The 27,215-nt window shown below is 40.6% G+C and overlaps 1 protein-coding gene across 2 annotated transcripts in view; it reads right to left on the bottom strand.

Moving 5' to 3' along the window:
* The window catches only part of TPH2 (tryptophan hydroxylase 2), a 56,612-nt gene extending 32,727 nt beyond the window's left edge, over positions 1-23,885 (bottom strand). Inside the window, exons 1-7 of one of the 2 annotated variants that reach the window (XM_068999176.1) lie at positions 23,843-23,885; positions 15,166-15,318; positions 12,780-12,963; positions 12,571-12,671; positions 9,674-9,741; positions 3,465-3,661; positions 1,628-1,763 (exon numbers count right to left, since the gene is read on the bottom strand). In XM_068999176.1, the coding sequence (XP_068855277.1) occupies positions 1,628-1,763; positions 3,465-3,661; positions 9,674-9,741; positions 12,571-12,671; positions 12,780-12,948 (671 nt within the window). In that variant the 5' untranslated portion in view covers positions 12,949-12,963; positions 15,166-15,318; positions 23,843-23,885. Of the gene's footprint in view, positions 1-1,627; positions 1,764-3,464; positions 3,662-9,673; positions 9,742-12,570; positions 12,672-12,779; positions 12,964-15,165; positions 15,319-18,169; positions 18,423-23,842 lie in introns of those variants that run through there. The other variant, XM_068999172.1, reaches the window with a different exon arrangement.
* Between the last annotated feature and the right edge of the window lie 3,330 nt (positions 23,886-27,215).

Raw genomic sequence — 27,215 nt, 5'->3', positions numbered from 1 at the left:
AACATTAGGAAAAGCACAGACACACTTAAGTGCTTCCTGGAAGATGTTATTGCCTTTATCCTGTTGGAGTTACGTACCTAAATCTCTTATCACTAGATGAAAATGTTCTTCTAGTTTGTACTAAGTTAATAAACATCATCATTCTTTTGCTGGACACTGGTACATGCTGCAGTCTGAAACACTGGCTTCCCACAGGAGAGGAAATCATTGATGCAATGCCTGGTACTTCCTTTGTATCATTTATTTTTTTGAAATATCTAAAGATATTTTTAAATAGACCAGAAGAGGTTCAGCCCTTCCTTCCATTCGAGCCCTTCTTTCAAGATTTTATATTGTCTCAATTTACCTACAGATTTAAGAGATTAAATTTCTAATTACAGAGGCTATAGAATTGACTGAATTCCTTCAGGGATCACTGCCTCCTTTCCAAAAGAAACCAACACACAAAACTGGCCTCAGAGCAATTCAGCAAGTACTTCACCCAATTCAGATACTGAGGAAAAAGGTAGCTAAGTGTCTTAACAGCACCACCTGGTGACTCTTGCCAGAATAAAGCTACAGCATTTCAAGATACAGCTTAGTATGCCGTGCCATGAAACCTTTTATATTCAAAAATATTACTGCATGGTTTTGGCAGTCGATTCATGAAATCAAACTTAGGCATGAGTCCAAATTTTTACAAGACTGGAGCAGAATACATATGTATGAATCCTTTGTGTAAATTTGGGCAAAAATCAAATACACTCAAGTAGTCCAAGCTGATTAAACCACAGCTGCAGATTCATGCTAACTGCCTGGTGACTGATTCACTGCAAAAAAGTCATTCCTGTGGTTACAAGATCAGCAGATACCTTTGGTAAACTACCTCCATATTATCTAAATGACACGTGCTATTCTGCTATTACTGCACAGAACACAACATGTACAACACAAGACATACAATTTCTTTGGTCTTCTTTTCCCCCAGTTTCCATCAAAAGACTATATGCCAAAATATTTCATACTGACTCTCAATTTTCTGTTTTGGAAAAGCTGCAATGCTGTCCCATAAAAGCCATAATTAAAGTGTTTCTTATTTCTGTCATTATTTCCCTGTAACAGGCTTCATAGCTAATGTTCTCTCTTGGTAAGAGAATAGTACCCCCTGTCGTGCTTGTGCTGTGTTATAGGACAGAAACGAAGTTCAGCTGTGGAACCAGGTCCAAAAAAAAAAAAAAAGGGGAACACAGAAGACCAAATTAAAATTCTAAAAGCAGGTTTTCTCAAGCTATTCAGGGGGGTTTTATCCACAACTTCTTTCTAGTTGTCCAGCAGAAAATAAAATTGTAGACACTTCTTCAGAATTTTTAGGTGAAAACTCTATTTTCCACTGAAATATAACCTAAATAGTATTTATGACCCACTACATAAATAACCCAGTTATTTAAGACCCTTGTCAAAAGTCAACAAAAAAGTCTTTGAATTAAATTCCGGCTTGCCAACGTGAAGGATTTTGTCATCAGCAGTGTGAGAAGAATTTCACATTTTGTAGGAAGGTTCATCTTTTCAATCTTGGCAAATCCAATTGGTTCTTTTAAGAAATTAGTGAGCGTATTTTTTCAGTACTAAAGCAAATGAAGCAACTTACGGTTCTGGCGTGTAGAGGGGATCTGAGCCGTGCCGTATGTACTGAGTACAGTGAAAGACTCTGTATGCTAAGCCAGCTAAAAAATCACGGGGAGACAGGTATCCAGCAACTGGTCTCACTGTGAAGCCAGACCGTTCTGAAGTGAAGGAGATAATAAAAGACCACATTACATATATCACTGTGTCTGTTGTTAATTATTCTACCAGAAGTATGACACAAAGAATCTTGATGATCACTCCACATATTTTTCAATTATTCCATACAAGAAATACTTTGCATTGCTAGCATATGTATAATGAAAACAGCTGGAGATATTTCAAAGTTGGTCTGAATATCTTCGTCTAGAAAAAAATGCTAAGGTACCGTAAGTGATTTCTTAAAATTTTTATGTCAGGTACCAAATGGGAGAGAAGTTTCCATATTGGAAAGTATGCAAAATATGTTAAAAAATTAACAGAACAGAATAGGATTAAAACAAATCTGTCCTCATTTTTACAGATAAATTTTTGCTTGTGTCAATAAAATACTGATTTTTATAGTTGAGGTCCTCATTTAAGTATTCAACATGTTCCTTTGTCAGATTAGTCCCAGAGTGGAAGTGTTTCAGACTCAGTGACTTTGAAAAGCATGTTTCTCTCAAAAATTAATTCTTTATTCTTCCGAAGTCTTTACAGGATAATGTTTCAAGTTTTTCTGCAACAGATAGTACTACCTGCTCTATGTAGTCTGAGAACATATTTCTGAAAGATATGTGAGATTTTGAATTTCTAGCTAGGAATTAAAAATATGTACAATTTGCCGTCATTCCTTAGAGACCATAACACAATATATGAGAGACCCAGAAGGTCACAAGCAAATTCAAAGAATGATGAGTCAGCTATTAGCAAATGCAGGTTTTCACAAACAAGAATTATGGATGAAGCATAGACTGAAGAATGTAAGCCTGTCATTACAAATTATGTATTTCCTTTAGCCTTTCCATATATATATTTGGAACAAAATGCTTAGCTAATTATTCTCTTACCAGCACATAAGTTTGGGTTGTTTTTTTCAAACACCCACCTTTATAATATTTTAGTTCCTGAGTAAGAGGTTTAAGGAACAAATATAAGTATCTGAATGGACCTTTGAGGAGAAATTAAAATCTTAAATTGACTCTTTGGTGGCTTTCCTCTAGAGCTAAAAACAACAGGTCCATATCTCCCACATTCTCCATATGGGATACATTTCCATTACAAATGAAAAATAAGAATTTATTTTCAAACTGAAATATGTAATTCATGGATCCTTTAAAAAATAAAATTAAAAAGAAGCACCACATCACCTAAGGTGTCCAACATATCTTTTTCAACATACAAATATAAGAACTAGCTTCAGGTGGTCTTGAGCTCTCAGGAAAGCCTCATATTCACCAGGCTACACAACAGTGTGCCAAACCTGCTCTCCACTTTAAATTCAGTTATCTTGGCATCTGACTCCTTCTTTTTCCTGCCTGGATATTTGGGGGATGCCCAGTGTGGTTATCAGAAGTCCCCATCAGTGGCAATGAGAGAGCAGCGCTAACTCAACTCTTCCTTTTCACCGTACCAAAGGATTTTCTCCCTGTGCAAGATAACATCATGCTTTACATGTTCATTTCTCTCCATTTCATACTTGCAAATACCTACATAAAACTGTCTTGACTCAAAAAACTCTGACATGGAGAACACCAAAACCAGAATGATACTTCAGACAATGCTGTGAGTCTTTTCATTCAATGTAATTTGTACTCCATACTAACAAAAAAGAGTGTTTTCATGAAACTGCTATCTATTGATAAATCAAATATGAATCTTACCTTTAAGAAAAATTGAAACATCTTCCAACTGAGGCACATTATCTTCCCTGTATCCACAGTACTTGGTCAGCAGAGGAAAGTTTTTTAAATATTCCCGACAAGCATGGGTGGGATAGAGTTTACTGAGTTCCCTAAATACCACCCCCCAAGTTTTAACTTCTTCAGCTGTGTACTCCACTCTGGGAATGGGTTGGCCACTGCAGAAAAAAAAACCAAAATGCATCTGAATACAATTAGACTATAGACAGATTGTAGATACCAACATTTCCACAAAAATTATTATGTAAATAAAGGCAAATTAGACTATTAAAACTATATGAACTATCTTAAACTGATAGCTTGATGCTTCTTCCTTAGAATTATTTCTTGATGATATAATGTACATATTCTATCATTTCCTCAAGAACTGTGTTTCTTACTAAACAATTGCATTATTTCTTAATCTTTGTACACATCATAGTAGAAAGATGGATTTCTTATACACCATGTTCCTACATGAGACTAATATTTTTCCACTTATTGCCAAGTGGATAGCTGAAGATCCTGATTCAGTCTAACATGTAGATTCAGTAAGAACTTCAGCAGACTGCATTCTCTATCCATTCTTTAAAATACATAATATTCACACAGCATCAAATGCTGGGTGAAGACTAGACAATTACATAAATGCTTAGAAGTGTATGGATCGAAATAAAAAATGTCTATTTATTGCTTAGACTGTTGCTTACATGTGCAGATATGTTTGGAACCCCAAATTCATGCAGGACTACATTATGAGAAAGCTCATCTCAGAGCCAGCAGCTCAGCCTAAGTGAAACTAAGCCTTTAAATGCATATCTCCTTTTGTTTTATTTCTGCCCTGTTCCTCTGCCCCCTCCCCCTTGCACCAATGTACAGATATTGCAAAGCAGGAGCCTTCCAGGGTACCTGCAGATCTGTTTCTGACATCCAAGATTTGCCTTGCATAGTTACAGTTAATTCAAAGCCAACTGACAATGTGAACATTGCAAAGAGCTCCTTCCAACTTGCACTACTTTGTATTTAGCTGTAAGGAATTTCCCATGTCATGGTCATGGGCCATCATCTCACGTTATTAATTCCCCTTAGAAATGTTATAATGTTTCTCTGGATTTAATATTCACAATCTAGAATATGTAATCTCTGCAATCTGCCTTCTCCACAGGCATGTTCTTCTGCTGCGCTGTAATTACGTACAGATTGGCAAAGGGATTCACAAGATCCTGCTCTGCTCCATCAGTCCTTATCTCTCACTCTCCTGCCACAGGGCTGGCAATGTAGGCGCTCCCAGCCCAGTGCTGCAGCTTCCCCAGTACCACAGACAGCAGCTGAACAGGCATATCAGGCACGGGGAACTCCACTGCAGCAGGAGAAGCGCAGTGCTGGGCTTTTGCTGGCAGTTCTTGCCCAATTCATAATCCTGTCTCCACTGTACAAGGTAACAAGGAATAAGCCCTCATGTCACATTTGATTGCTGTTACGCAGTCCCTACATGCACAAGAGAGGATCATCTGCCCTACATTCATTGTGGTTGTCCCCTCATCTTTATTGAAAACTTACCATTTAATCCCCCTGCCTGCCATGGTATCAAAGGATTTTGATCCATGGCAGTTATCTGTCAGTCAAAGGCAACTTTGTATGAGGTACTCGTACTTGGTAGGGACTGCTGAATATCCAATAAATGAAGTAGTTCCCTGTCAGCCCCTTTTGCAGACATGACAAGAATTGCAACACATCTAGTGAAGTATTTCTCATCCACAGCAGCTGCTCTGGGTTTGTGCCATCCTGCAGTGGGAGAAAGTCCTTCAGGTCTAGTATCTGTCTTCCCCCTAAACACTTCATCTGCCTTAAGCTGTCTGCCAGCTCATGGAAAGCATAGCACAGCTATTCTGAACTGTACTATGCATGACAGATACAAGCAGGTTGCTACTCCATCCACTTGCATTTGCCAGAATACCCAGCCTCATCCCTTTTCCTTAGGCCTGACCCCTACTATGGATATTGCCAGTATGGGTCAGCACTGGTACATCAAGGAGGAGGATATGTTTTAACAGTGGAAAAACTCATGTTTCTATTTAGCCTGTCACTAGAAAGGCATAAACACAATCAAGGATCTGAAGCTTGTTCACTGCTCACTAAAAGGTTTATAACTTAGTTATTGTTTCAATTAATTCATTAGTACTGAAGTAAGGTTCACTGAACATTAATTCCTTAATAGGCTTTATGCCTAGGAGAGCTGATCTTATTTCCATCTGATCAGATACTGCTTTCTTTATAGAGAGAATCAAGGCAGCCAGACTTCTGGGAGGATCTATGCCTTTTTCCCTCAGCTCTGCAAACTTCATATTTCTTACCTTCTTATTTCAACAAGCAAGATCCACCTTGCACTCAAACATTTCAGTAAATCACAGAAATTGCCAACCTGCAAAGCCAGTTTCCTTGTGGCTAAGATGACTGTACAAGATAACCTAATCTGAATTTTTATTTCTCCTTATTAAAATAGGGTCCTTCCATTTTGCCATGGTCATGAGCTATCAACTCATATTATTAATTCCCTCTTGAACATCATATGTTTCCTCCAGATTTAATTTTCTCAACACTTTTCCAAACCCTAATCAGTCTCAAAGGATTAATTAGCAAGATTAACACATTTTCACTATCTTTAGGATAGAAGCTAAGTGAAGGAGGAAGGAATATGGTGGGTTTTATTGGGTTTTTGGTCCATTTATTTCATACAGCTGATCTTCACTGCTGTGCTCTATTAACATGTCTTTTCCTTTAATGCCTGGCTCCAGCAAATATCTGCTCCTCCAAGTTCACTTTGTAATGTTTCTGTCTCTCTCTCTCCATTACAGACACCACTTCGTGATCAAGCAAAGCAAAGCATCTACCACTATAGAACAGTAGCAATTAATAAAGGAAATGCTGATCTGGGATTTTCAACTCAACTTTTTATGGAGCCAATTCCTTGCAGCCAAATCTCTTTGGTTTTTGGGTTGTTTTTTTTTTTTTAAGGAAACAAATGTGGGTTGTTGTTTTTTTCACAACAGAAAATGAAAAGTAGAAACACATCAAGCCTCAGTAAGTGATTAGGAAGGTCACTTGCCTGGAAGACACTGAGAGGTGTTTATCCCCAAGGAGAGCAGCCCTTGTGAAAGATATGTTCTTTTTGTAGAAATAAGTACATAGTCATTAGACAACTGAAGAGAGTGTGATGAGACTGTGATGTGGTGTCAAGACACCTCTGGTAACTCTGAGCTCCACAGTATTGGTAGCAGAAACAGCCCAGCTGTAGCAGCACAGAGTCTTCCCTGAGCTGATTTGCCTTTCCTCAGCATGGCTTAGGCTGTGCTGCAGCAGGCTACTGGGGGTATCTCCCTGGGCTGTCTCTCCATGGATACCCAGAGACAGACCGGCTGTACAGACCAGTAGATACAGCACGTCCCTGGGGGTAAGGATAACCACTGCAGGAGACCTGAAGTATGAATAAGATTTTGACACGTTAGGTAAGTGCCCTAACCACTGGTCTCCCAGTCTTTTTCTGGTCCCTGGCTAAGAGTATTTGAAGCCTCTTCTTTTCTTTCTGCTTGCAGTAATAGGACAAGTTTGAAATCTTTTAAAGGCTGGAAAGATGAGTGAAGGAGTACATCTGAGCAGTTTTGCTGAAGTACAAGATCGGGTCCTCAAATAACCTCTGGTTTGGATTGTCTAATTTTTATAATGTGCCTGCAAAACTGTTCTTAAGCCTTCAAAATCTAAAGAAGGAAAAGGTTTTCCTTTCCTTTATTTGTCCCATTTTCCAGAAATGTGCAGGTTATTTTGCAAAATGTGTTTCTCTTCTGGTTTCAGGGTGGGAAAAAACCCCACACTTTGAAGCAAAAGACCAACTACTGCCTAGCAAGCCAGCTGCATCACCTTTTCAGCACTTAGGCAGCTGAGAGGGAGAAGGAAGGAAGATGTTACCAGCAAGTTAGCTGCTGTGAAATGCACAGCACTACTGCTACCATCATGGGTAAACGGAGATCTATCCCACTTACTGAAAGAGCCTAAGAGCACACACAGCCTGTCCTCATCCACAGGTATGCACTTGACATTTCACACTGCAATAAATGCTAGGCAAGAAGCACTAACTTCACTGCAAGCATTAGACTAAATAAAGATAACAAATCAATCAGCTGTAAACAAGCATACTGACAAAAAAGCTATCTCAACTTATGTTTGAAAGCTGGCTAAACTCAGGGCTTACCTGGACAGCCTAGAGAGCTTCTCTACCAATAAGCACCTGCCCCTGCAGGCAGCAGCTCAGTGTGCTGGATGGATGTCATTAGCACCCAGCTCAGCAAATACCACTGTGGGCAGAAAGAAAGGGGAAAGAACACTAGCACCTGCACATGTGTAGGACTGGCAGTAGCTTAATGACCAGCATGGGACAAAAGTAAAGGAGAAATATAATCTGAATTATATGGTCACAATGCAGAGTTAATCCTTCTGTCCCCCCCAGCCTTCTGCAGGCTTTATAATAAGCTTATACTGAAAAACCTTCAAAAATTCAGTTTTGACTTGATTCCTGACAGGATGTGCCTCCTATAGGCGGGGAAAAAAACCACTTTTCATATTCTTAAATCACATAGGTAGAAATCTCATAGGAGAAAAAATGAAAAACCTGAAGAAGTGTGGATAAGAAAATGGAAAAGAACATGAAATTAATATGTTCTTTCCCTTGAGAATGAGGGCTTAAACCTGTTGCAAATAAAACCTAGAGTAGGATTACAATTAGTTGAGTGCTTCTGTGACAAGAAAATTGCAACACAGTAGGTGTTTGTAGGTAGAACAGAAAGTTTCCTAACTTCCAGGAACTGTAGCAAATTGAAAATACTGACTTGAAGTGGGAAAAAAAAAATCAGAATGAGAAAAAACTTGCACTATATTTGTGCACAGCCACCAGCTTCTCTAACTACATAGAAATGCACTGACTAAATTGTAAGAAATTTGGAGCTGTGTTGGCAAAATTGATAAATGGACTTTTGCAGTCCAGTAGCATCATAGAACTGTTAAGGCTGGAAAAGACCTCTAAGATCATCAAGTCCAACTGTTAACTCAGCACTGCTATGTTCACCACTAAACCTTGTCCCCAAGTGCCACATCCAACCACCTTTTGAACACTTTCGGGGGTGGTGATCCCATCACTTCCCTGAGCAGCCTATTCCAATGCCCGGCCACCCTTTCAATAAAAAAATGTTTCCCAATTTCCAATCTAAACCTCCCCTTGTGCAGCTTGATGCCATTTCCTCTCATCCTGTCACTTGCTGTCTGGGAGAAGAGGCCAATCCCCTCCTCACAGAACCTCCTTGCATAGAGTGATAAGGTCTTCCCTAAGCCTTCTTTTCTCCAGGATAAATAACCCCAGCTCCCTCAGCCACTCCTCATCAGACTTGTGGTCCAGCCCCTTCCCCAGCTCCACTGCCCTTCTCCAGCACCTCAATGTCCTTTTTACAGTGAGAGGCCCAAAACTGGACACAGGATTCGAGGTGTGGCCTCACCAGTGCTGAGTACATGGAGAGAATCACTGCCCTGGTCCTGGTGCACACACCATTTCTGATCCAGGCCATGATGCCATTGGCCTTCTTGGCCACCTGGGCAACTGCTGGCTCATGGTCAGATGCTGCCAACCAGCATCTCCAAATCCTTTTCCACTGAGCAGCTTTGCAGCTAACCTTCTCCCAGCCTGCATCACTGCAGATTTTTAAGACCCTAGTGCTGGACCCAGCACCTGGTTTGTTGAACCTCATACGATTGGCCTCAGCCCAGTATAGCATGTGCATCAAAAGAAAATAAAAATTTTGGGGTTTAGTGAGCACTTCCAACTATGTATGCTAGATATGTGTGATTCAGAAGCGTGTCAGTTTGTCAGTAAGACATGCAAATATTTGTAAAATATTTTCTAAAGTTTAAGCAGCTGTGAATTAAATGCTAAAGAAAGAATGTTTGCCTTTCAAATGCTTGACTTGCCTGTAGCTGTATCAAAAATGTAACAGGATTCCAAGCATCAGGTTTGTAATTTATAGCCTACACTAAACTAGTCAAAGTTTAAAGGATGACTTTGTCTACTGTTAAACTTCATCCTACAGAATTAAGTAGAGCATGAATTCTAACTAGTCAGCAGCACAGGGAAGAATTATGCCAGTACTTACTATTTATAGCTCATGGCAACATCCACAAAGTACTTTCTTCTCTGTCGATAGACATTGTCTTTAAATCCCTTAAGCAAGGAAGAAGAGAGTCATTTACAATAAGGGCATAAAATTAGCTGTAAGTATTATAAAATAAATCATTAAAATGTTTATTTAGTACTTAGTTGCATTGTATTTCAATTAACACTGTCTACAGGAGCGCAAGAGAAAATAAGGGTTTTTTTCTTTTTTTTCTTCACCAGTTCCACAGGAGTTCTTTCAAGACAGTTTTGTGCATAGGTACAGTCATTCATCCAAGATGTTGAAAAGGGAAACTTTTTTTTATAATTTCATCTCACTCAGGTTTTTCTTGATCTGAACTCAGATCTACACACAGGTACACAGCAAAATAATCTACCTATTCTTAATATATCTGTCTTCACTAGAATCACACATCTAAAGATCATATGCAACTCATTTTGAAGATTCTTTTTTCAGCAGTTGCCATCTTAATCAACACACTAGGAACTGAACCATCAGCCTCCAGCACCAAGCAGGCATATTGCTTCAGTTTGAGTTACAAAGGAAGGGCTCGACCTCATGGGTTACCTTTTCCATATTAAGAGCGAAAGATGTATAACACATACATGCTGGCCACTTACAGCTCTTTGAGCTATTCAAAATTAGAACAAGATCTTTTCTATACCTATAAAATATAAGGACAGTTCAGGTTTGGACTACAAGAAGAGCAAATTATTTTCAAAGTAGAACTGCCAGTCTCTTGAAGATAAAAAAGGGTAAAGAGTTATCTAAGTTCCCCAGTTAGTAGCCCAGAAAGTGCGTTTAAGTTTCCCCCCGTCAGAGCTGAAAATTAAAATGTCTTTTTTCCTTACTGCTCACATAGACAAATGCAAAACACTGAAGCAAATGAAAAGATAACATTGCTTGATTTGAAATACTTGTATGAGCTTCCGTAAAACTCAGAAGACATTTTACTGCCCCATAACCAAAGCTGTGCTGGTGGGGCGGAGTATGGGAGGATTTCACAGGACTAGAGAAAGCCTTCAAACCTCCACTTCTACACAGAAAAGCTTCTTTGACTGGCAAAAAGTTGCTGTAATCTGGGGGAGCCTCCTTGTCTTCTTTATACTTTTCGATGTAAATGTTGAGTTACTCAGCTGAGGACCATTCAAGAGACCTGGAAAGTGATGGAAGACAGCACAGGGGACTTAAAAGCCTGTCAAGTGTGATGAAACTGAGACTGAAATCATTAGCCATTGTGGAGTGGGTTAGGGCTAAGCTGCTGAAGTGGTGCTATCATTACAGGTTCTGTAAAAGGATAATTCTCTTTGGTCCTCTGGCACCTACATGCCACTGCTAAGGAACAGGGCACCTGGAGTGGCCTTTCAAAGGCCAGTCACAGATTTAAAGGTTCTGACCCCATTTCTAGCATCTAGCATGCTGCATAGGCTAACAAATGGTGTGTAAATTGTGTTTGTAAGAGTTCTCCCAAGTGTAAAATATATATTCATATAATGCAAATGTCTGGTTTTTGTAAAATTGAAGGCAAATTTTCAGCAGAGTGCTCAAGTATTTAATGAAGGTACCAGCTCAAAACATAAAACAGTATCTAATGGCCTGTCACAGCCATAAACTCAAAGCTGGAATGAGCTGTCACTACAACTTCTGTTTGAACCAAATTATGGTTAACGGTTGAAGAAAATCAACAGGCTTTTCCTTTCTGAGAAAATGTGAATTAAATCCTAATTTGTCATCAAAAAGTGCATGGCAGAAACCAGGATCCAGGAACATGCTCCCTGACTATGGGCCCTCTGTATGGGAAGGGTTCCCACATGATAGAGGAGGCTGGGAACAAAGCAAGATGATGATGATAATGATGACTGTGGCTGGTATGTGGGCAGGTGACACCAGAGACAGTGAGGCCGCCATGGAGCTTTGTGGTGGTGTCCATTTGGCTTGTGTGCACAGGAGTGAGAATCTGTGCCTGAGCTGCCACCACAGCACAAAATTTGTGCAACAAAAAACAAAGGAGACTATCATCTACAGTAAGAGTTTAATTTGATTCAATTACAATACAGTCTTATGGTCAGATATCTTCGTTTACTGCCTGATTCCTTTCAGCTGGAAGTTTCTGACAAATACCAGTTTAATCCAGCCTATTTTAGGAATTAATACAACTGCCTACCACCAGTATCTTTAAGTCAAGCCATTCAAAGGTAGAAACTTGGATTTATGGCAAGAGAAAATATTTAAACACAAATGCTTTCAATCATCTGCCCTCTAAAGACTCAGAGGTTAAGAATTTATAGCCATTAGCCACAAGAAATAAAACATAACAAACTCCTTTTTCTGTCCTTTGCATGGAGCGTTTGGCACTAGTACAGATACAGCTTGTGTATGCAGGCTTGTCTCCTGCCACCAAAGTCAGGAAACAATGAGAGACACCTTCCCATCTGCTGCATTCATCAAAAACAGGAACATGTTTCTCTGTTTTATCTTGTAATTACCTCCTGAGTGCCAAATAATTCCTTCATAATTCTTTCTTCTCTGACACCTATTGACAATAGCAATTCTTACCGAAGAGCTACTTCTGGCAGAACTGAAGGTCATATTGATCTAAACTCTTTAAAGTTTGAAACCTTCCTCTCAACCAATCATTTTTTTTTAAAAAAGGCAAGCAGTACAAAAGAGGATACACTTGTTAAACAATGAATAAGTTTTCTGGAGGATCTCCTTTTTGTGTACCCTTCTACAGAAAAGGAAGACAAATTCACTGAAACTACCGAAGAGAAACCAGTCCTCATCTTCTGAAAACAATCAGAAGTCAACAGGCTTTTTATTTGACTGGCAAATAACCTGAACAAATTATCTACGGGACAATTTTCTGTTACACTTACCGGGTGATCAGCATCCAGCTCAGATCCATACATCAAAACTCTCTGAGAGCATTTGTCTAACTCAGAGATCTTCCTGGGGAACCAAGGGACACAGTCGAGATCTGTAGGAGACAGAATGCAAATTGAATGTACTGGAGTGCAAGATCATGGAGATATCTGTGCAGAATGTCTGTCAGTGTGTAAACCAAGTGATAAAAAAACAGCCTTGCCTTCTTCATCAGTCCAGATGTTTTCTGGTGGATTGAGAGATACTATATTAGTTTGAAACTTGAGCAACTGGATTAGTTCATTAAATTCTTTCTTACTGCAGTCACAGTCCACAAAAATTTCCACCTCTGAATTCCTTCTCTTTGATTTTCGTGATTCAATATGAACCATACTCACATGTTTTTCCTGTGGAAAGATGAAATAACAGATGAAATACAGACATACCTTGAAGAGCAATATTGGTGGCATATTCCTCGGGAAAGATTTTCCAGTTAATAAAAGGCCTTTTTATTGAAAGTACTCTCTTTTTCTATTTACAGGATTAGTTAGTGACACATAATAAATACTGATGAAAAAAAAAAATCTTACACGTAAAGTAAAAATAAAATTATTATTTTTAATGAAGAAAGCCAAGTAATGATTTCATTTTATCTACCAAGACAATCTCTTACAGAGGACAGTATAACACAATTTTTTTATTATTTAATGCAATTTATCTTTGCTATAAATATTAAATTCTAATGAAATTTTAGTGGGAAATTTACATAATAATAATGTTAATTTAAATATAATTGAGTGTGCTTCTTTAAACAGATGTTTAAAGTAAACCTTATTACATGAGGAAGAAAATTTTTCTTTGAGAATAACTCTGTATCAGTCCTCACCTATCTACTGTGCAATTATCAATAACATGGAGTGTTAACAGTAATAAAATTAAAATCCAACCCAATGTATTCTCTGTTGCAATGTCCCCATCAAACACAAATCATGCAACAAACATCAGAGTGTAAATACTGCTAGCATGAAAACTTCCCTATGGGGTCTCTCTCCCACCACAACTACTGGTCTGCCAAGGGTATCATACAATCACAGATAACTATAACGTGCTATGGCTGACCTGATCTAGTGTGACAGCCTTGCTTCAAAACAGGAGGCTGGATTAGATGGCTGCTCTCCTCTCAACATGACTGACCTTCTACAGACTCCGATTTTCATTTTTCTTACTAGACAGAAACTATCCGTTACTTTTCACAACTATTCTTGCACTTACTCAGTGAAGCCAATAAAACATTTGTTGACTTCCAAATGGGAAGGAATTCATGTCTGTACTTCCACTTCCCATTGTATTTTACATGAATGTCCATTTCAGGTGCAGGTCTCCTCTGGTACAGCCAACCAGCAGTGTCTGCTTTTACACCTCTACGTACACATACACCGTTCCTTCACTGGCATACTCCATAACTGTGTATACAGTGTAGCAACCCAATCGCATAACAAATTCAATTTGGTATTCCCTAGGTTAAGTAGAGAAAAAAACCCTGCACTCCCCCCTGCAGAACTCAAATTGTTAAGTGACTGCACAAATGTGGGTGGATATCCCTGCCACATCTTCCAGACACCTTTTAAGAGACCAGAGTGAATTTTATGCCTAGTCCCAAGAAGGGGTAACAGATGTGCAAATCCAGAATTTCAGGTATGAACCCATACAAGCATTTCAGCCAGAGCTGCAGTTTGACATTTAACTCTTGGAGAAAAGCTGCATTGAAAACACAACTCCTAGGTTTCCGTTCTTTTTGTCAAACACCCTGCTTCCTGGCAGACTCCCTCCTGTGGGTCTAACTCACCTCGTTTTCTTGGCTGGAGAATCTACATGTCTAATCTACATCAGCCTTGAGAATCTGTTCCCAGAGCCTGCTACTATGACTGAGGACTGGTAATGCCCAGTGATCCCATACTTACATCCCTCTGATGGTTTGGCCTGAGGCAGGCTCCAAGCCACCTCCTGACTTTCTCTTCACTGCACTGCACAGACTGAATGACCTCAGACTTTTATCATACTGCTTTAACTATCTTCAGACATGCCTCCAAACATTCTGACCAGGAGTCTGACCGACAGCACTGATTGCATAGGGATCTGTGTGGGAACCAATACTTCACAATTTACATTCCAGTTAGACACATGAAACCCTGAGCCTGTAAGCACTTAAAGGTGTCTCTAATTTCAAGACCAAGCAAGGTTGCCGCCAGCACCACCTGATTGTATGTAACTTAGATTCCAAATTGCTCTCTGAAAGTGCCTCCTTTCATTGTAGTCTGCACAGACAACTTTAAATCTAATTTACAGTGTTGGGAATCACGTCAGAAACCTTAAGTGAATTATGTGAACATCAGCATCACTGTCAAACTACAGTCCAGAAAACCCTTCACAAGCCCAAAATGCTTTGTTCAATGGTCCATAAAATTTTAAGTTACTTTTATTCAGTTCTGCAGAGAGAGTGTAGCTGCACTCTATTCCTTCTGCCACGGTCCATTAGATTTATATCAACAAAGAGCCTGACCTCAGTAGCTGTCCTCATCCAGTCAGCATAAATGATTTTTAAGTGTTACCTGGAAGAGTCGAAGAGCTTTCACCAATCCACCAACTTCATTCTTCAAGGAAAACACCACAGCTGTCTTTCCACCTTCAGAAGCAGATTCACTCTTCCCATTTCCCTTATTCCCTTTCTTTTCCTCATTTTTCCCAGAACTCGATCTGTTTAGCTACAAACGGATAAAGAACATGATCATCTCAGATGAAAATGGGCATTTCCTGCAAGAGAAATTTTTGTTTAAAATAGCTGAACAGAACTCATCCTGGCTAAATTTGAAAGAAAAGGTCATGTGTTTACTTGAAATCAAAATCACAGGTTAAAGGCAGCTGCTAGAGATGATTGTGTAAGAAGCCAGTCCATACAAAAAAAAAGCCTAAGGAAAAGCATAAATGGGATACAAATATGATGGCATTATTTGGGCAACGCTATCATTAGACATAAATGTGAAGCAAATGGAGACAGTCTAAATTACTGGCAAAGCCTGCAGATCAGTTACTGTAACCTGAATATTGCTGCAAAATCACAGGGATGCTATTCTAACCTGTACCAGTCAACTTATGAAGATGTGCACTGGTCTGTATTTTTGAATTAACCAATAAATTTAAAGCCAAAACTTTACATTCTCTCTTGTAGTACAATTAATGTTATCATGTAATGCAATTCTTTCTGAGAAAACAAAACCTCTGTTGATTAGTCAAACAAGAACAGAAATACTTAGACTGCAACAGAGAATATCAAGTTGGAAGGGACCTCAAGGATCCTCTAGTCCAACTCTTCTTGGCAAAAACATGGTCTAGACAAGATGACCCAGCACCCTGTCCAACCGAATATTAAAATCATCTAGTATTGGGGAATCCACTGCTTCTCTCAAGAGATGACTCCAATGGCTCAATGTTCTCATTGTGAAAACCTTTACATCCCACAGAAGATGAGTTAGCTGAGGAACTCAAAAAAATACAGAAAATTACATCATCCTTGGCCACTCTTACATTCTTCTCACAATTTGGTAGTCCAAGACTGCTTTAAGAGAAATTTCAGTCAGCATTTTCCAAAAAATGTCATTTTATCAGCTTAAATCTTGTTGAGATGCCAACAGTACATCCTTCATAGACAATTTTTATAAGATCGACCATGATTTTCAAAAAGCAGCCTGCATTTTCCAATACCTAGGCTGTTACTTCTGGAAAAATCAAGCCTCCAGTTAGATGCTAACTGCTTTGTTATAATCCATAAAAAATATGAAGATAGACATTAAAAAGCATATACTATTTCCATGTTCAAAATGGATTAAATTGTGCTTCAGTAATTTCTAAAGCATCTTATAGAAAATAACCGGAAAATTAAGCTTTTTAAACAGGTCTTATAACACACTTTAAATGGCACTGGTGAAACCAGCCACAATTAAACAAGGTATGGGACATGCTAAGAAGTCTCTGTGGTCTCTTCTCATCATTTATTAGACTACAGGGAAACAATCTGGAAAACCAATTCTGTGTGCAGAATGACATATGAATGGTTTTACAGGTGTTTATTTTTTTAGCATTTGAGCTTATATCATTCTGCTTGTTAGGACATTTCCCTCGGGGATAGTTATGGGGAAGGTCACTTTTGTTTTAACTTCAGTAATATCTGGGATTTGGCTAAGTCCTTTTCACATATATCAAGAACACAACCTCCACATGAAGTGACAAAGGTGCTGTTTTTACAGCATCTGTGTTTTTTCCATGTGTGCTGCTTTCTAGAAGCTATGTACACAGGACCATGGAGTCAACCATGCATCTGAGAAACTCAATACTGTCAGTTCCTCTGAAAACAAGGGCACTTGGCACCTTCCAAGCCTGTCACAGGTTCCCTAATACTCTCAAGAGAGCATTAACCAAAGTGATGACTGAAAGACCCTCTCAAGCATCTGAAAACTAGAATGAATACCTATTTGTTAGGAGCCCAGTAGAAGAGGCTGAACTTGAATTTCATTAGCCATGCTTATTATTACACTTCATAATTAAACAACAACTAACAGACCAACTTTCCTAATGAAAATTAATTATCTGGAGCAAGTGCAAGTCTTCAGGAAATGAAGTCTTTGCAGCAAAACTCAGTGAAGAAACTCAAATGTGAAGACAATAACACAAATTTATTCCATTTAATTCAATGCTTTCAATAAAAGCAGAGCACGCACAAACAGGGATATTCCACATTTTATTATAAAGACAATAGGCCAATTCACAACAGATATAAGCCCATACGTTCTGCTGGTTTTACCCAAGTTGATAAAAATCTAAAATTTGTTACAAAATTTTATAGAAGGCACAGTCTTCATAATCCTAATTATATCACATATTCAGAGCACGTTGCCTTATTTAGGCACACATACATTTCCTTGTTAGCATACAGAAGTTTATCCCATGCTTGAAACCACCCAAGCACCTGTTGCACCCGTATCATCATCCCGCAGAGAATCATTCCTATCTCCTCACAGGGTCTTTCAGCAGTCCCCTGGTACGGTGTTCCCACGTGTCCTTGCACCCCTGCCCGTCGGCAGAAGCCGAGAACACAGCCGCAAATCCATCGGCACCAACGCAGTGTGGGTGCACGGCATTTGTGTCTTGCCAAAAATGCTTTACAGATTGTGCTGTGAGGCTTACGAGCGCCCTGAAAAGGCAGGTTCTGCTGATGTATATAGCCCGCTGGACTAACCAAGGACTTCCAAAATCCAAGCATTTAACACCGTCTGAACTGATGTTTTTCTATTATTCCAGTAACAATATGGTTCATTTCTGCAATAAGGCTTGTATTGCTAATGAAACTTTTTCTGTTATCTGAGACACTTTCAAGGCAGCGTTTTGAACGGGGACCGATTCGACAGCAAAGTTAGTTTCCCCGGCCCCTGCAGCTGCTGAGGAACTGCTGACTTGACCATGAAGCGAGGAGCAAGGGGGACGCACGGCTACCTGGCACCGGGCCCCGGCGGGCCCCGACCCCCCGGCGCTCGCCCTGCCCGCCCCGGCCCCAGCACTTACGGTGAGGCTGCCGGCGGCGGAGCGCTCCTCCGGCAGGGCCGAGTCCAGCGAAAAGCCCCGGCGCGCCCAGTACTTGCTGGAGAACATCATCATGGCGGGCTGCATGGGGCCGGCGGCGGGCGGGGGGCAGCGCCGCGCTCTGCCCGCCTCGCCCGCGCCCGCTGCTTTTATACGCCCCCGCCGGGGCTGATGGAAGCACGATTAGGGGACACCCGTCTCCGGGTGACGAGAGCCGCCGGCAGGCGGACGCCCACGGTCCCCGCTCACCTCAGCCGCCGGGGCGGGACGGGACGGCGCAGCACGAGGAGCAGCAGCCCCGGGAAGCGGTGCCGGCAGCAGCCCCGGGAAGCGGTGCCGGCAGGAGCCGCGCAGGGCCCGCTGCGGAGCGGCTGCCCCCGCCCGCCCTGGAGCTGCCCCGGGCCGCGCCTTCGCCCTCCCCTCACACCTGAGCCCGCCGCGGCCGCCCCGCTCCGGAGCCGGCCCGAGCGGCACGGCCAGCCCGCCCCCTGCCTCCAGCGCGGCACCACGGCACGGCACGGCGCGGCTGGGCTCACAGCCCCGCGAGAAACAGGCTCGAGGGTACGGGGACAGCACGGCAGAGAGCTGCAGGAGCTGAGCTTCAGCACAGGGCAGTCGTGCAGAGATAGCGAGAAATTCTTTGTTGTAGAATTTCATCTCTCTCCGTTTAAGTGAGCCGAAGGCAACTGCTGAAACAATAACTTGACTACAGAGTTACAGGTACTCCAGCTCTCAAATTTACTTGCGAAATTTAGGACTTCTAACTTCTCTGTCATTGTAACAATCATTTTGTGACCTGCCACTGTCACTTGCCATCCCACCTCCTCCGCATTTCTTTAATTTTCCAAAACTTCTCCACGACATCCTTTGAATACATAGGTTACCTTACAGCATGTAGCACTGAACAGCACATCTGAATTGGGAGCACTATTGTCAGTTTCCTTCAAATACATACTCATGATACTTTGTTCCAACGCACCAGGCAGGGGAAACTGTCACCACTTCCCCTTGAAAAGCACCATCAGTGACTTGCCTTGAGCGGCCCGAAAGAGGGGCAAAGTAGCTGAATGCAACAGCTGTCTGCACATGGCCTTAACTTGGTATACACACAGATCACACAGAGAAGAAAAAGTTGAAATCAGATCGACTGAAGGTGGAACATGGAGCAGGGAGCTCCACAAGGCAGGTAGCAGAAAGTATCCCTGATAATACTAAGCTCAGGTCACATCTAACTCGGCTGCAGACTGCCTCCCTTCACAACCTCCCTTCACCCTTGAAAGACTCCACACCTTGTAACTGTCATTTACATATCAGCATCACTAGAGAAACCGTCTTGCTCTTCTACAAGACCAACAAAGAAGCAAAACAGAAGATTTGAGGCTTTTTTCTCCCACAAAATATAATGGAATTATATTTTATCACATTCAAGAAAACCAGAAAAACGTCTAGTCTAAACTGGCTGCTGTCAGTCAGATGCTCCCCTTCTTAAAATGCATGGTCATGCTCCATGTTCAGGACCAGGACAGGTACACAGCTGCCTCAGAACTCATGAGAGGCCTGAAGTAAACCCTTTTAGATTCATTTGTCCAGTTTCCCAGGAGTAACATGTAATAAAAATCCTTTTTTCTTGTCAGCAGTAAGTTTGTAATAATATTTGATTCCTCTACCTGCTCCTTTAATGCAAATCAATCCTTTTTGTTATGCTAGCCCACAAAGTTTTATTTCATCTTCCCAGTCAGAGAAAAGCATGTCTACGCATATTATTAGCTCAGTCTCATATCCTAAGTTGTCAAGAGATGTTTCCTGTCCTGTTTTCTCATTACTTTTGATGATAGGAAAGCAAGTTGTCGTCTTTGGACTTTGATATTCCTACCTGCTGTGCATGAGATACATAGACACTGTTCCTGCAGTCGAACAATTTATGAGTGAGGTTGCTTAGCACTTTCTGAAAGCTCCAGTGACAAAACCGAGCACTACTGAGCTGCCTTTTCACTTCCTGGCGTGACAGAGCATGATTTTATCTACTGATAGATCCTGGCCCTGCAGCTGGAACATCACACAAATCAATGACCCCGCTACTCTGTTATCATTGCACCTCTGTGCAGTAACCAGAGCACAGAAAAGGTTTTGTCTCTCATAACCTCTTCAGCATGACTTGTGAATGCAAAACAAACAAAGGTGCATTGTGTCAGCAGGTGTTAATAACAGGTGGGAGGACTCAATGCTTCAACTATTTTAACCATGCTATCTGTCCATGTGTCCCACAGAGAGATTGCTTCTCCCTAGAAAGAAAGTTCTTCTTTTGCAACTTGTATTTTGTGGGTGGACTTTGCCATATCAGCACCAGATCAAAGGACATTTACAGACTGAAAATGTTTATTTCTTCTTTGTTCTAGCTGCTTTACAGCAGAGCTGGTATATGGCTCTGGGAATATTGCTAAACTGCAAATTTTGTTTAGAGCTCAACTTATTTTTCTATAGTCCACAGTGCTGTGTATTTAGACCAAATAAATTCTTAAAATCACTGACCAAAAAACTAGAAGTTCATTGAAGCAGCTATTCAAAAGTACCTGTTCTAGAACATGTCAGGGTGTCACTCAGCAATGTTATTTCACCTTGGGAAATAAATGTTGACAGAAGAGATGGATAAGCTTATGTTGGGGTTTTAGGAGTTCTCCTGGGGGTTTTTTGTGCTAAAGGAATTTTCCCCATACTAGGGGGGACAAATTGCTGGATATTTAAGAAAAACAAAAGACCTAGCCATTGGGGGTGGGGTGCATCTGGGTACTCTTGTGTTCTACCTGGATGTGTGGGGTTCCCCACTTGGATACACCTCATCTGCCACCCGGGATTTGTGCTCGTCCCTGCCGCTCCAGCCTGCTGTTCCAGCCTGCTGTTCCCGGGGGTCCAGCCGGACACCGGGATCGGCTGCCCAGGGGTTTGTGAAGCCTTTGTTCCATCTTTCCCCGGGATCCCAGGGCCCCAGTGCCGCGTGCTCCCCGAGCTCGCTCCGGAGCGCCCCCTGCAGCCGCGGGGGAACCATCGCACCTGCCCTGCTCACCGGGAGCCGCCAGCGATCCCTGCCGGCTGCGAGCGGAACTGCACCCGAGGGGAAATAGCCTGACAGCCGAGAAGGCTGGGACTGGGTTTGGGATTGTTTGCTGTTACTGCCACAGTTATTGTTGTTTGTTTGACTGGTTATATATATAATAGTAAAGAACTGTTATTCCTATTTCCCACATCTTTGCCTAAAACCCCTTGATTTCAAAATTATAACTCGGAGGGAAAGGGGGTCACACCTGCCATTCCAAGGGAGGCTCCTGTCTTCCTTAGCAGACACCTGTATTTCAAACCAAGACAGCTTACTTTTGTTATCAAAAGGTACCTCATTTCCTATAATCAGAATTCAGAAACTGCAAGGTCCTCTTCACACACAGTTTTTTTTCTTTCTCATGAGACAGCAGTCCCTGTTGCCTGAAATCCTTAGCTATGCACTTTTTAAGCTTAAAAAATTGCAGAATTCTCAAGTGAAATCTAAAGCAAATCTGTGAGATGTTTTCAATATTTGAGTCATTTTACCTCCTCTAGACATACCAACTGCCAGTTTCAGCATATTTTCCTTAAAACTATTTGTAATTTTTACCATAGCTTGATTTAACCAGAGGATAAAATTAATGGTGCAGAGCGGCTAGTATTGACCAAGAAACTATCTGAATTTACCTCTGGCTCTCCCAGATCACCACCAAGTCTTTGTCTAGAGGCACACTACAGCAGGAAGAACTCTCAAGTCATTGTGTGGCAGAATAGAGAAAGAAATGAAGCTATGAAAAGGTATCAAAAAAGCATAAAGATAGATGGCCTCCACAAGGATCTAAAGTGTAAACAACACTATTACTCATCATCAGGTCAAAAAGGCAGGGCAGAGAACAGATGCACTTATTATTAATGTAAGAAATGTTGACACAAGCAGAACATAGAAGTCCCAATACTTTTTCAAACCACAATTTTGTGAAACAATTGACAATTTTGTGAACTTTTTGGAGCAATTGACAAGTGGACTAACCAAAGGAACTTTTTCAACAAGGAAAGAAAGATGTCAAATCTGTTCCTCTTTATCAGAGATACACACACCAGCTCCTAAGTCCAATTCTCTGAGCAATTTAGGTCTGCTGAACAAGCTATAATGACAAAATACACTTAGTACATTAATCACGAAGATATGGGAAGCATGGATTTTCAAGCAGCCAGCAAAACCATCCCAAGCTCTTATAACACTATGGGGATTTTAACCAACTAACAACCATTGGGCAAAGATATCTACCAAATGATAGACTGCCTAGGAAGGTCTGGGAATATAGATGATATTATGAACATAAAGTGAATTCACAATCTTCAGCAAAAGAAAGGTTCTGAGAAGGTAGCAGAAATTGATAATTTCAGGAAAAAAAGGGATTTCAATAAATTAAATTATTACAAGCACCAAGAAGAGGGAACCTAGAGCAGAAAGACAGTTCTTTCTTTGCTCCAGGGAAAACATAGTCTCATCAGAAAACTATTTCATTACAAAGGAAATGTGGTCTTCTACTACACTTTTCGTAGTAGTAGCATAAGTCATTAGTTCACCATTACCTTCAATTCAAAAGAGGACCTTATAGGAGATGAAAACCAGGACCAAGCTACTAAATACAGGCAGAATAACACATAGATGAAGGCTATGGTACAAAATTCAAAGTCATTAATACAGGACATCAAGAGCAACTTTAAAAAAAATACAGCAGCAGCTAGAAGAAGAGAACTATCAGACCACTGAACACAAGGAAAGGACAAAACAAAAAAAACCCCCTTAAAATTAGCTAGGTATTTAATGCGCTTTTTTTACATCAGTCTTTGTTAAAGAATTAACTGCGACCAGATGTCTATCATAACTAATAGCAAGAGCAGAGACATAAGCTCCTTGATTTTAATAAGATGAAACAATGTTGGAGAATATTTGTGAAGAGTCTGATCATAGCAAATGAGAGCACAGAAACCACTTACAGAGGAGGCTCATTAAACCTCTGCCATCAATAACTTTCAAGAACTATGGGGAAGGACAAGTGACAAAAGACTTTTGTCTTTTGGCCAAAATTATGTCAGTCTCTGAGAAGATAATGGGGAGGAAGAAGGGCTGAAGAATTACAGATCAGTCTAATTTTATTTGTTTGAGAAAACAGAAGTACCAAAATTATTTGTAAAGATCCAGAAGATAACAGATGATTAAACAGTCAAGACAAATTTGCTGAAAACAAATTGAGCCAAGCAAATTTCATTTCCTCTTATGACAGTCCTGTGGACCAAGGCAAAACAATACACGTCATTCATCTTGATGCTAGTGTAGCATTTGGCATAGTCTCTCATAACATTCTCACAAGAGAGATAAGGAAAACAGGTACAGATGAAAGTAATAGATCGTACAAAGGGGTGGGTTCACTGTTAAATGGAAATGTGCAGAGAATGAGAGAGTCTCAAGTGCCTACCCCCACACCCACACTGTTCAGTAAAAGCCCTACATGAGTACCTAGAGCCCAGCTGGAAATTCCCATACTGTACCTATCCCAGAGATGCTGTAATGGTTACAAAATTTAAACAAATGCTGGGGCAGAGAGGGCTGCTTACAGATAACCAGCTGCACAATCACCAGGGGAGGCAGGCCTCATGTAGGGAAGTCAGAAGTTACAGAAAAGCTCCAGCTGCATGCAATCACTCCATCTGCCCTGGAAATCCACAAACACCTGAAAATTGCTTGCATAATAGAGTGCAAGATCTCCAAAGGTATCCTGCAAATGGATAAGACAGGCATCTAGCAGAAGACATGCCTTCCAACAGGAGATAGTGTAACTAATCAATTATTGACAAGCTTTTTTAAAAGTGCCTTCCAATATTGCAAATCTGGAATTTTCACAAACTTGTTGTATGTGCATATACAGGTATTCACCACATGATGAAAAAATGTGTGGTGTGATTGATCTGACTAAGATAATTTAGGTCTGAAATTTATCAGCTCCTTTATGCTGTTCACCATATGCTGCACAAGTTAATCATGACAGCATAAAAGGTGTAGTGGCCCAGAGCAGAGTACAAAGAACTGGGATTGCTGCTTTTGGTCACAGTGGTTGTACTGTTTGTTGCTTGAGGAATTATCAAGTCCCTGAACCCCGAAGTTTGTACTTTAAAGACTTTCTTGTTCTCCTGCATCACTTATTTTAACAGTAAAACCAGAGGAGTGTGTGGAGATTTCCAAGACCAATGCCCAAAAGTGGCATGCACTGATGGAACCTAAAGGTCATCTGGACCAACTCATACACCAAGAGTGTGTTGGAAAAATTTCTGGTGTTGCATCTCATAAAGTTATGGCAAGCAAAACAGAACATCTGGATACCAGTTGCTTGTATGCAGTAGAACTATCTTTTGCACAGGTTTAGATGGGTGCTTTAAAAGTGTTCTCTTCAATACAGCAGGGATTTTTCCCTAACATGATCTCAGACACCATCAAGAACCATCACACCAAAGGGGACAGGCTGGGATGGAGTTCACTTTCCTCATAGCAGCCTGTATGGTGATATGTTTGGGTTTGTGCCTGGGTCAGCGTTGGTAACACACCAGGGGTTCAGCTGCTGCTGAACACTGCACAGCACTGAGGTTCTCTGGCTGCTTCCTGGGGTGGGCACAAGCCTGAGAGCACTCACAGCCAGGACAGCTGACCCAAACTGACCAAAGGCACACCACATGCCATTGTGCTTTCCTTGTGGGAGCAGCATTTGCTTTTCCTTTTTAACTGTCATTGTCTCCGTCCACAAGCCTTCCTGCCTTCCTTCTATTTTCTCCCCATCCCATGGAAGAGAGGAATAGGCAGGGGGCTATGTGGGTGCTTGGCTGCTGGCCAGGGTCAACTACAACACTCCGAGAGGAAACAAGTGACCTCCTTTAGCTGAACTGCTGTAGCCTGGGCAGCAGTTTCAGCTCTGCATGCCAGGGCTCTGCCATGGTTTGTTAATGACAAGATAGACCTATAGAAACAGTCTAAGAGCTAATGTTAAGGTAGGGTACGTGTGAGCCTGTATAATCCAAACATACACTATAATTGAATTTTTTCAAAACAAAAGAAGAACCCATCTAGAAGACTTCATTTATTTGAATTACATAGACAGTTTGAAATATATATTTGCTTCAACTGTAAAATTCGTTTTGGATGAGGCAAAAAGTGACATCCTACAATATATGTTTTGTTTGCAATTCACCAGAAAAATTGAATTTGTGCCAAAGATATTGTGATTTAACATGAAAAAATAGCACACATTCTCTAAAAAATGTTTGAATAAAATCCTCACTTGAATGAAAAATTAAATTCAAGCTTAGTTTATACAAGGCCTGCACTGCAATAATATCACTTAATTGAATAGCACGTTTTGAAGTCCCACTAAACATGAAGCACAACTTATCTTTTAACACCATAAAAAAACCCCCAAAACCATTTAAAAGCATCTTCAAATCAAATATAGTATCACACATACATGAAATCTGTCTGTGCTCAGTTATGTATCTGTCTCACCACCTTATCAATGCTCATATACAAAGCTCATAGTCACGTCAACTACCAAGCTAGACATAATTGCACGGACAGAACCAAGGGTTAGTATTTCCTGCTTTAAACCCAGCCACCACAGAGCAGCTCATGGAATTTTTCTTGTAAGAACAAGCACTGACTTCTCTCACCATGGTTCTTTCATGCAGACATGGCACCAGCCACTGACAAAATATTCAGAAAACACACGCAACAGATTTGCAAAATATATTTTAAGACATTTAGCCAACCACAGGCAAAACTTTTACCAGTCACTCTTCTGCAGCCCACAGACCAAACTTCAGTTTTAAGTTGCATCAATGCAATGACTAAAATTGAGTCTGAGGAATAGTTAACACATTTCCTGAACAAATTGTTAATCCTGTACTCAGCCCACTTAATTGCTTTTTTCCAATCCTATTTGTAACATTAATCAATTCACAGATGCACTTTTAAAATGTCACTAACCTCTTCAGCGTTGTCATTTCTGTTGTCCAACAGGGAATGCTTTGAGGAAAACACAGCTTCTTACCTACAGAAATTCAACCCCATCCTTGGTAAGGCTTCATTTGCACCACAGTAGTATGCACAAATCACACTAGTGGTCCCAAAACTAGTTCATAATCCAAATTCTGAATGCTCAATTATTTAAAAGAAAACCTTTTTTTTCAAGTTAGGCAACTGTCTTGTAACAGAAAATGATTTGGACAAGTGAGGAACAAGTACCTCACATATTTTGAACTAAAATATTATCTTAAAAAGTAGAAGCTAGAACAACACTTCTTACAGGTTTCTGAAAAGTTTCATCAATGGAGTTTTAATTTGGTGCTCAAGAATATATTTGAAAGTAATGAGGAAACCAGTTCCTCACTGTTTAGCTGACTGGGGCCAAGGAATTTTGTCGAGTAATGTCTGAGGAAAAACAAAAAAGAATAACTAATGAGGCACTATCAGCATTTTAAAACTGTCCACTAGAAAAATTTAAAGGTTTTGAGAAAAATCTTGTTAGAAACAAAACTGGGCTCTGTTGAACATTAACACCTTAACTTGAATTAAACTATAGATCAAAACGAAACCACTGCTAATATGATCAACATCACACTATTTCTACATCTGATTCTCAAAGCAATCAGGACCTGTTGTAACATATACATAGCCTTAAATTCCTAAGGAAGATTACCTGCAACAACCAATACAAAACCTCCAAATCCGACATGGGTTTGAAGGCCACTGGCTACGACGTTCCCTGGGTGGAAACACAGTCACTGCAGCTGAACAGGACAGGCAGGCACTACTCAATGTAACTGAAGCTTTAAGTGAAGACTGTAGGTAACTTAGGATCACCTTTTTATAGTTTTTAACCTCCCAGTATCAGAACCATTTCATAAATGTTCACATTAGTCCAAATTTCCAAGAAACTTCCACCTC

The sequence above is a fragment of the Aphelocoma coerulescens genome, chromosome 1A (assembly GCF_041296385.1).
Source record: "Aphelocoma coerulescens isolate FSJ_1873_10779 chromosome 1A, UR_Acoe_1.0, whole genome shotgun sequence".
Classification (NCBI taxonomy): domain Eukaryota; kingdom Metazoa; phylum Chordata; class Aves; order Passeriformes; family Corvidae; genus Aphelocoma; species Aphelocoma coerulescens.
The sequence above is the reverse complement of the archived record's forward strand: the minus strand, read 5'-3'. Positions and strand labels throughout refer to the sequence as shown.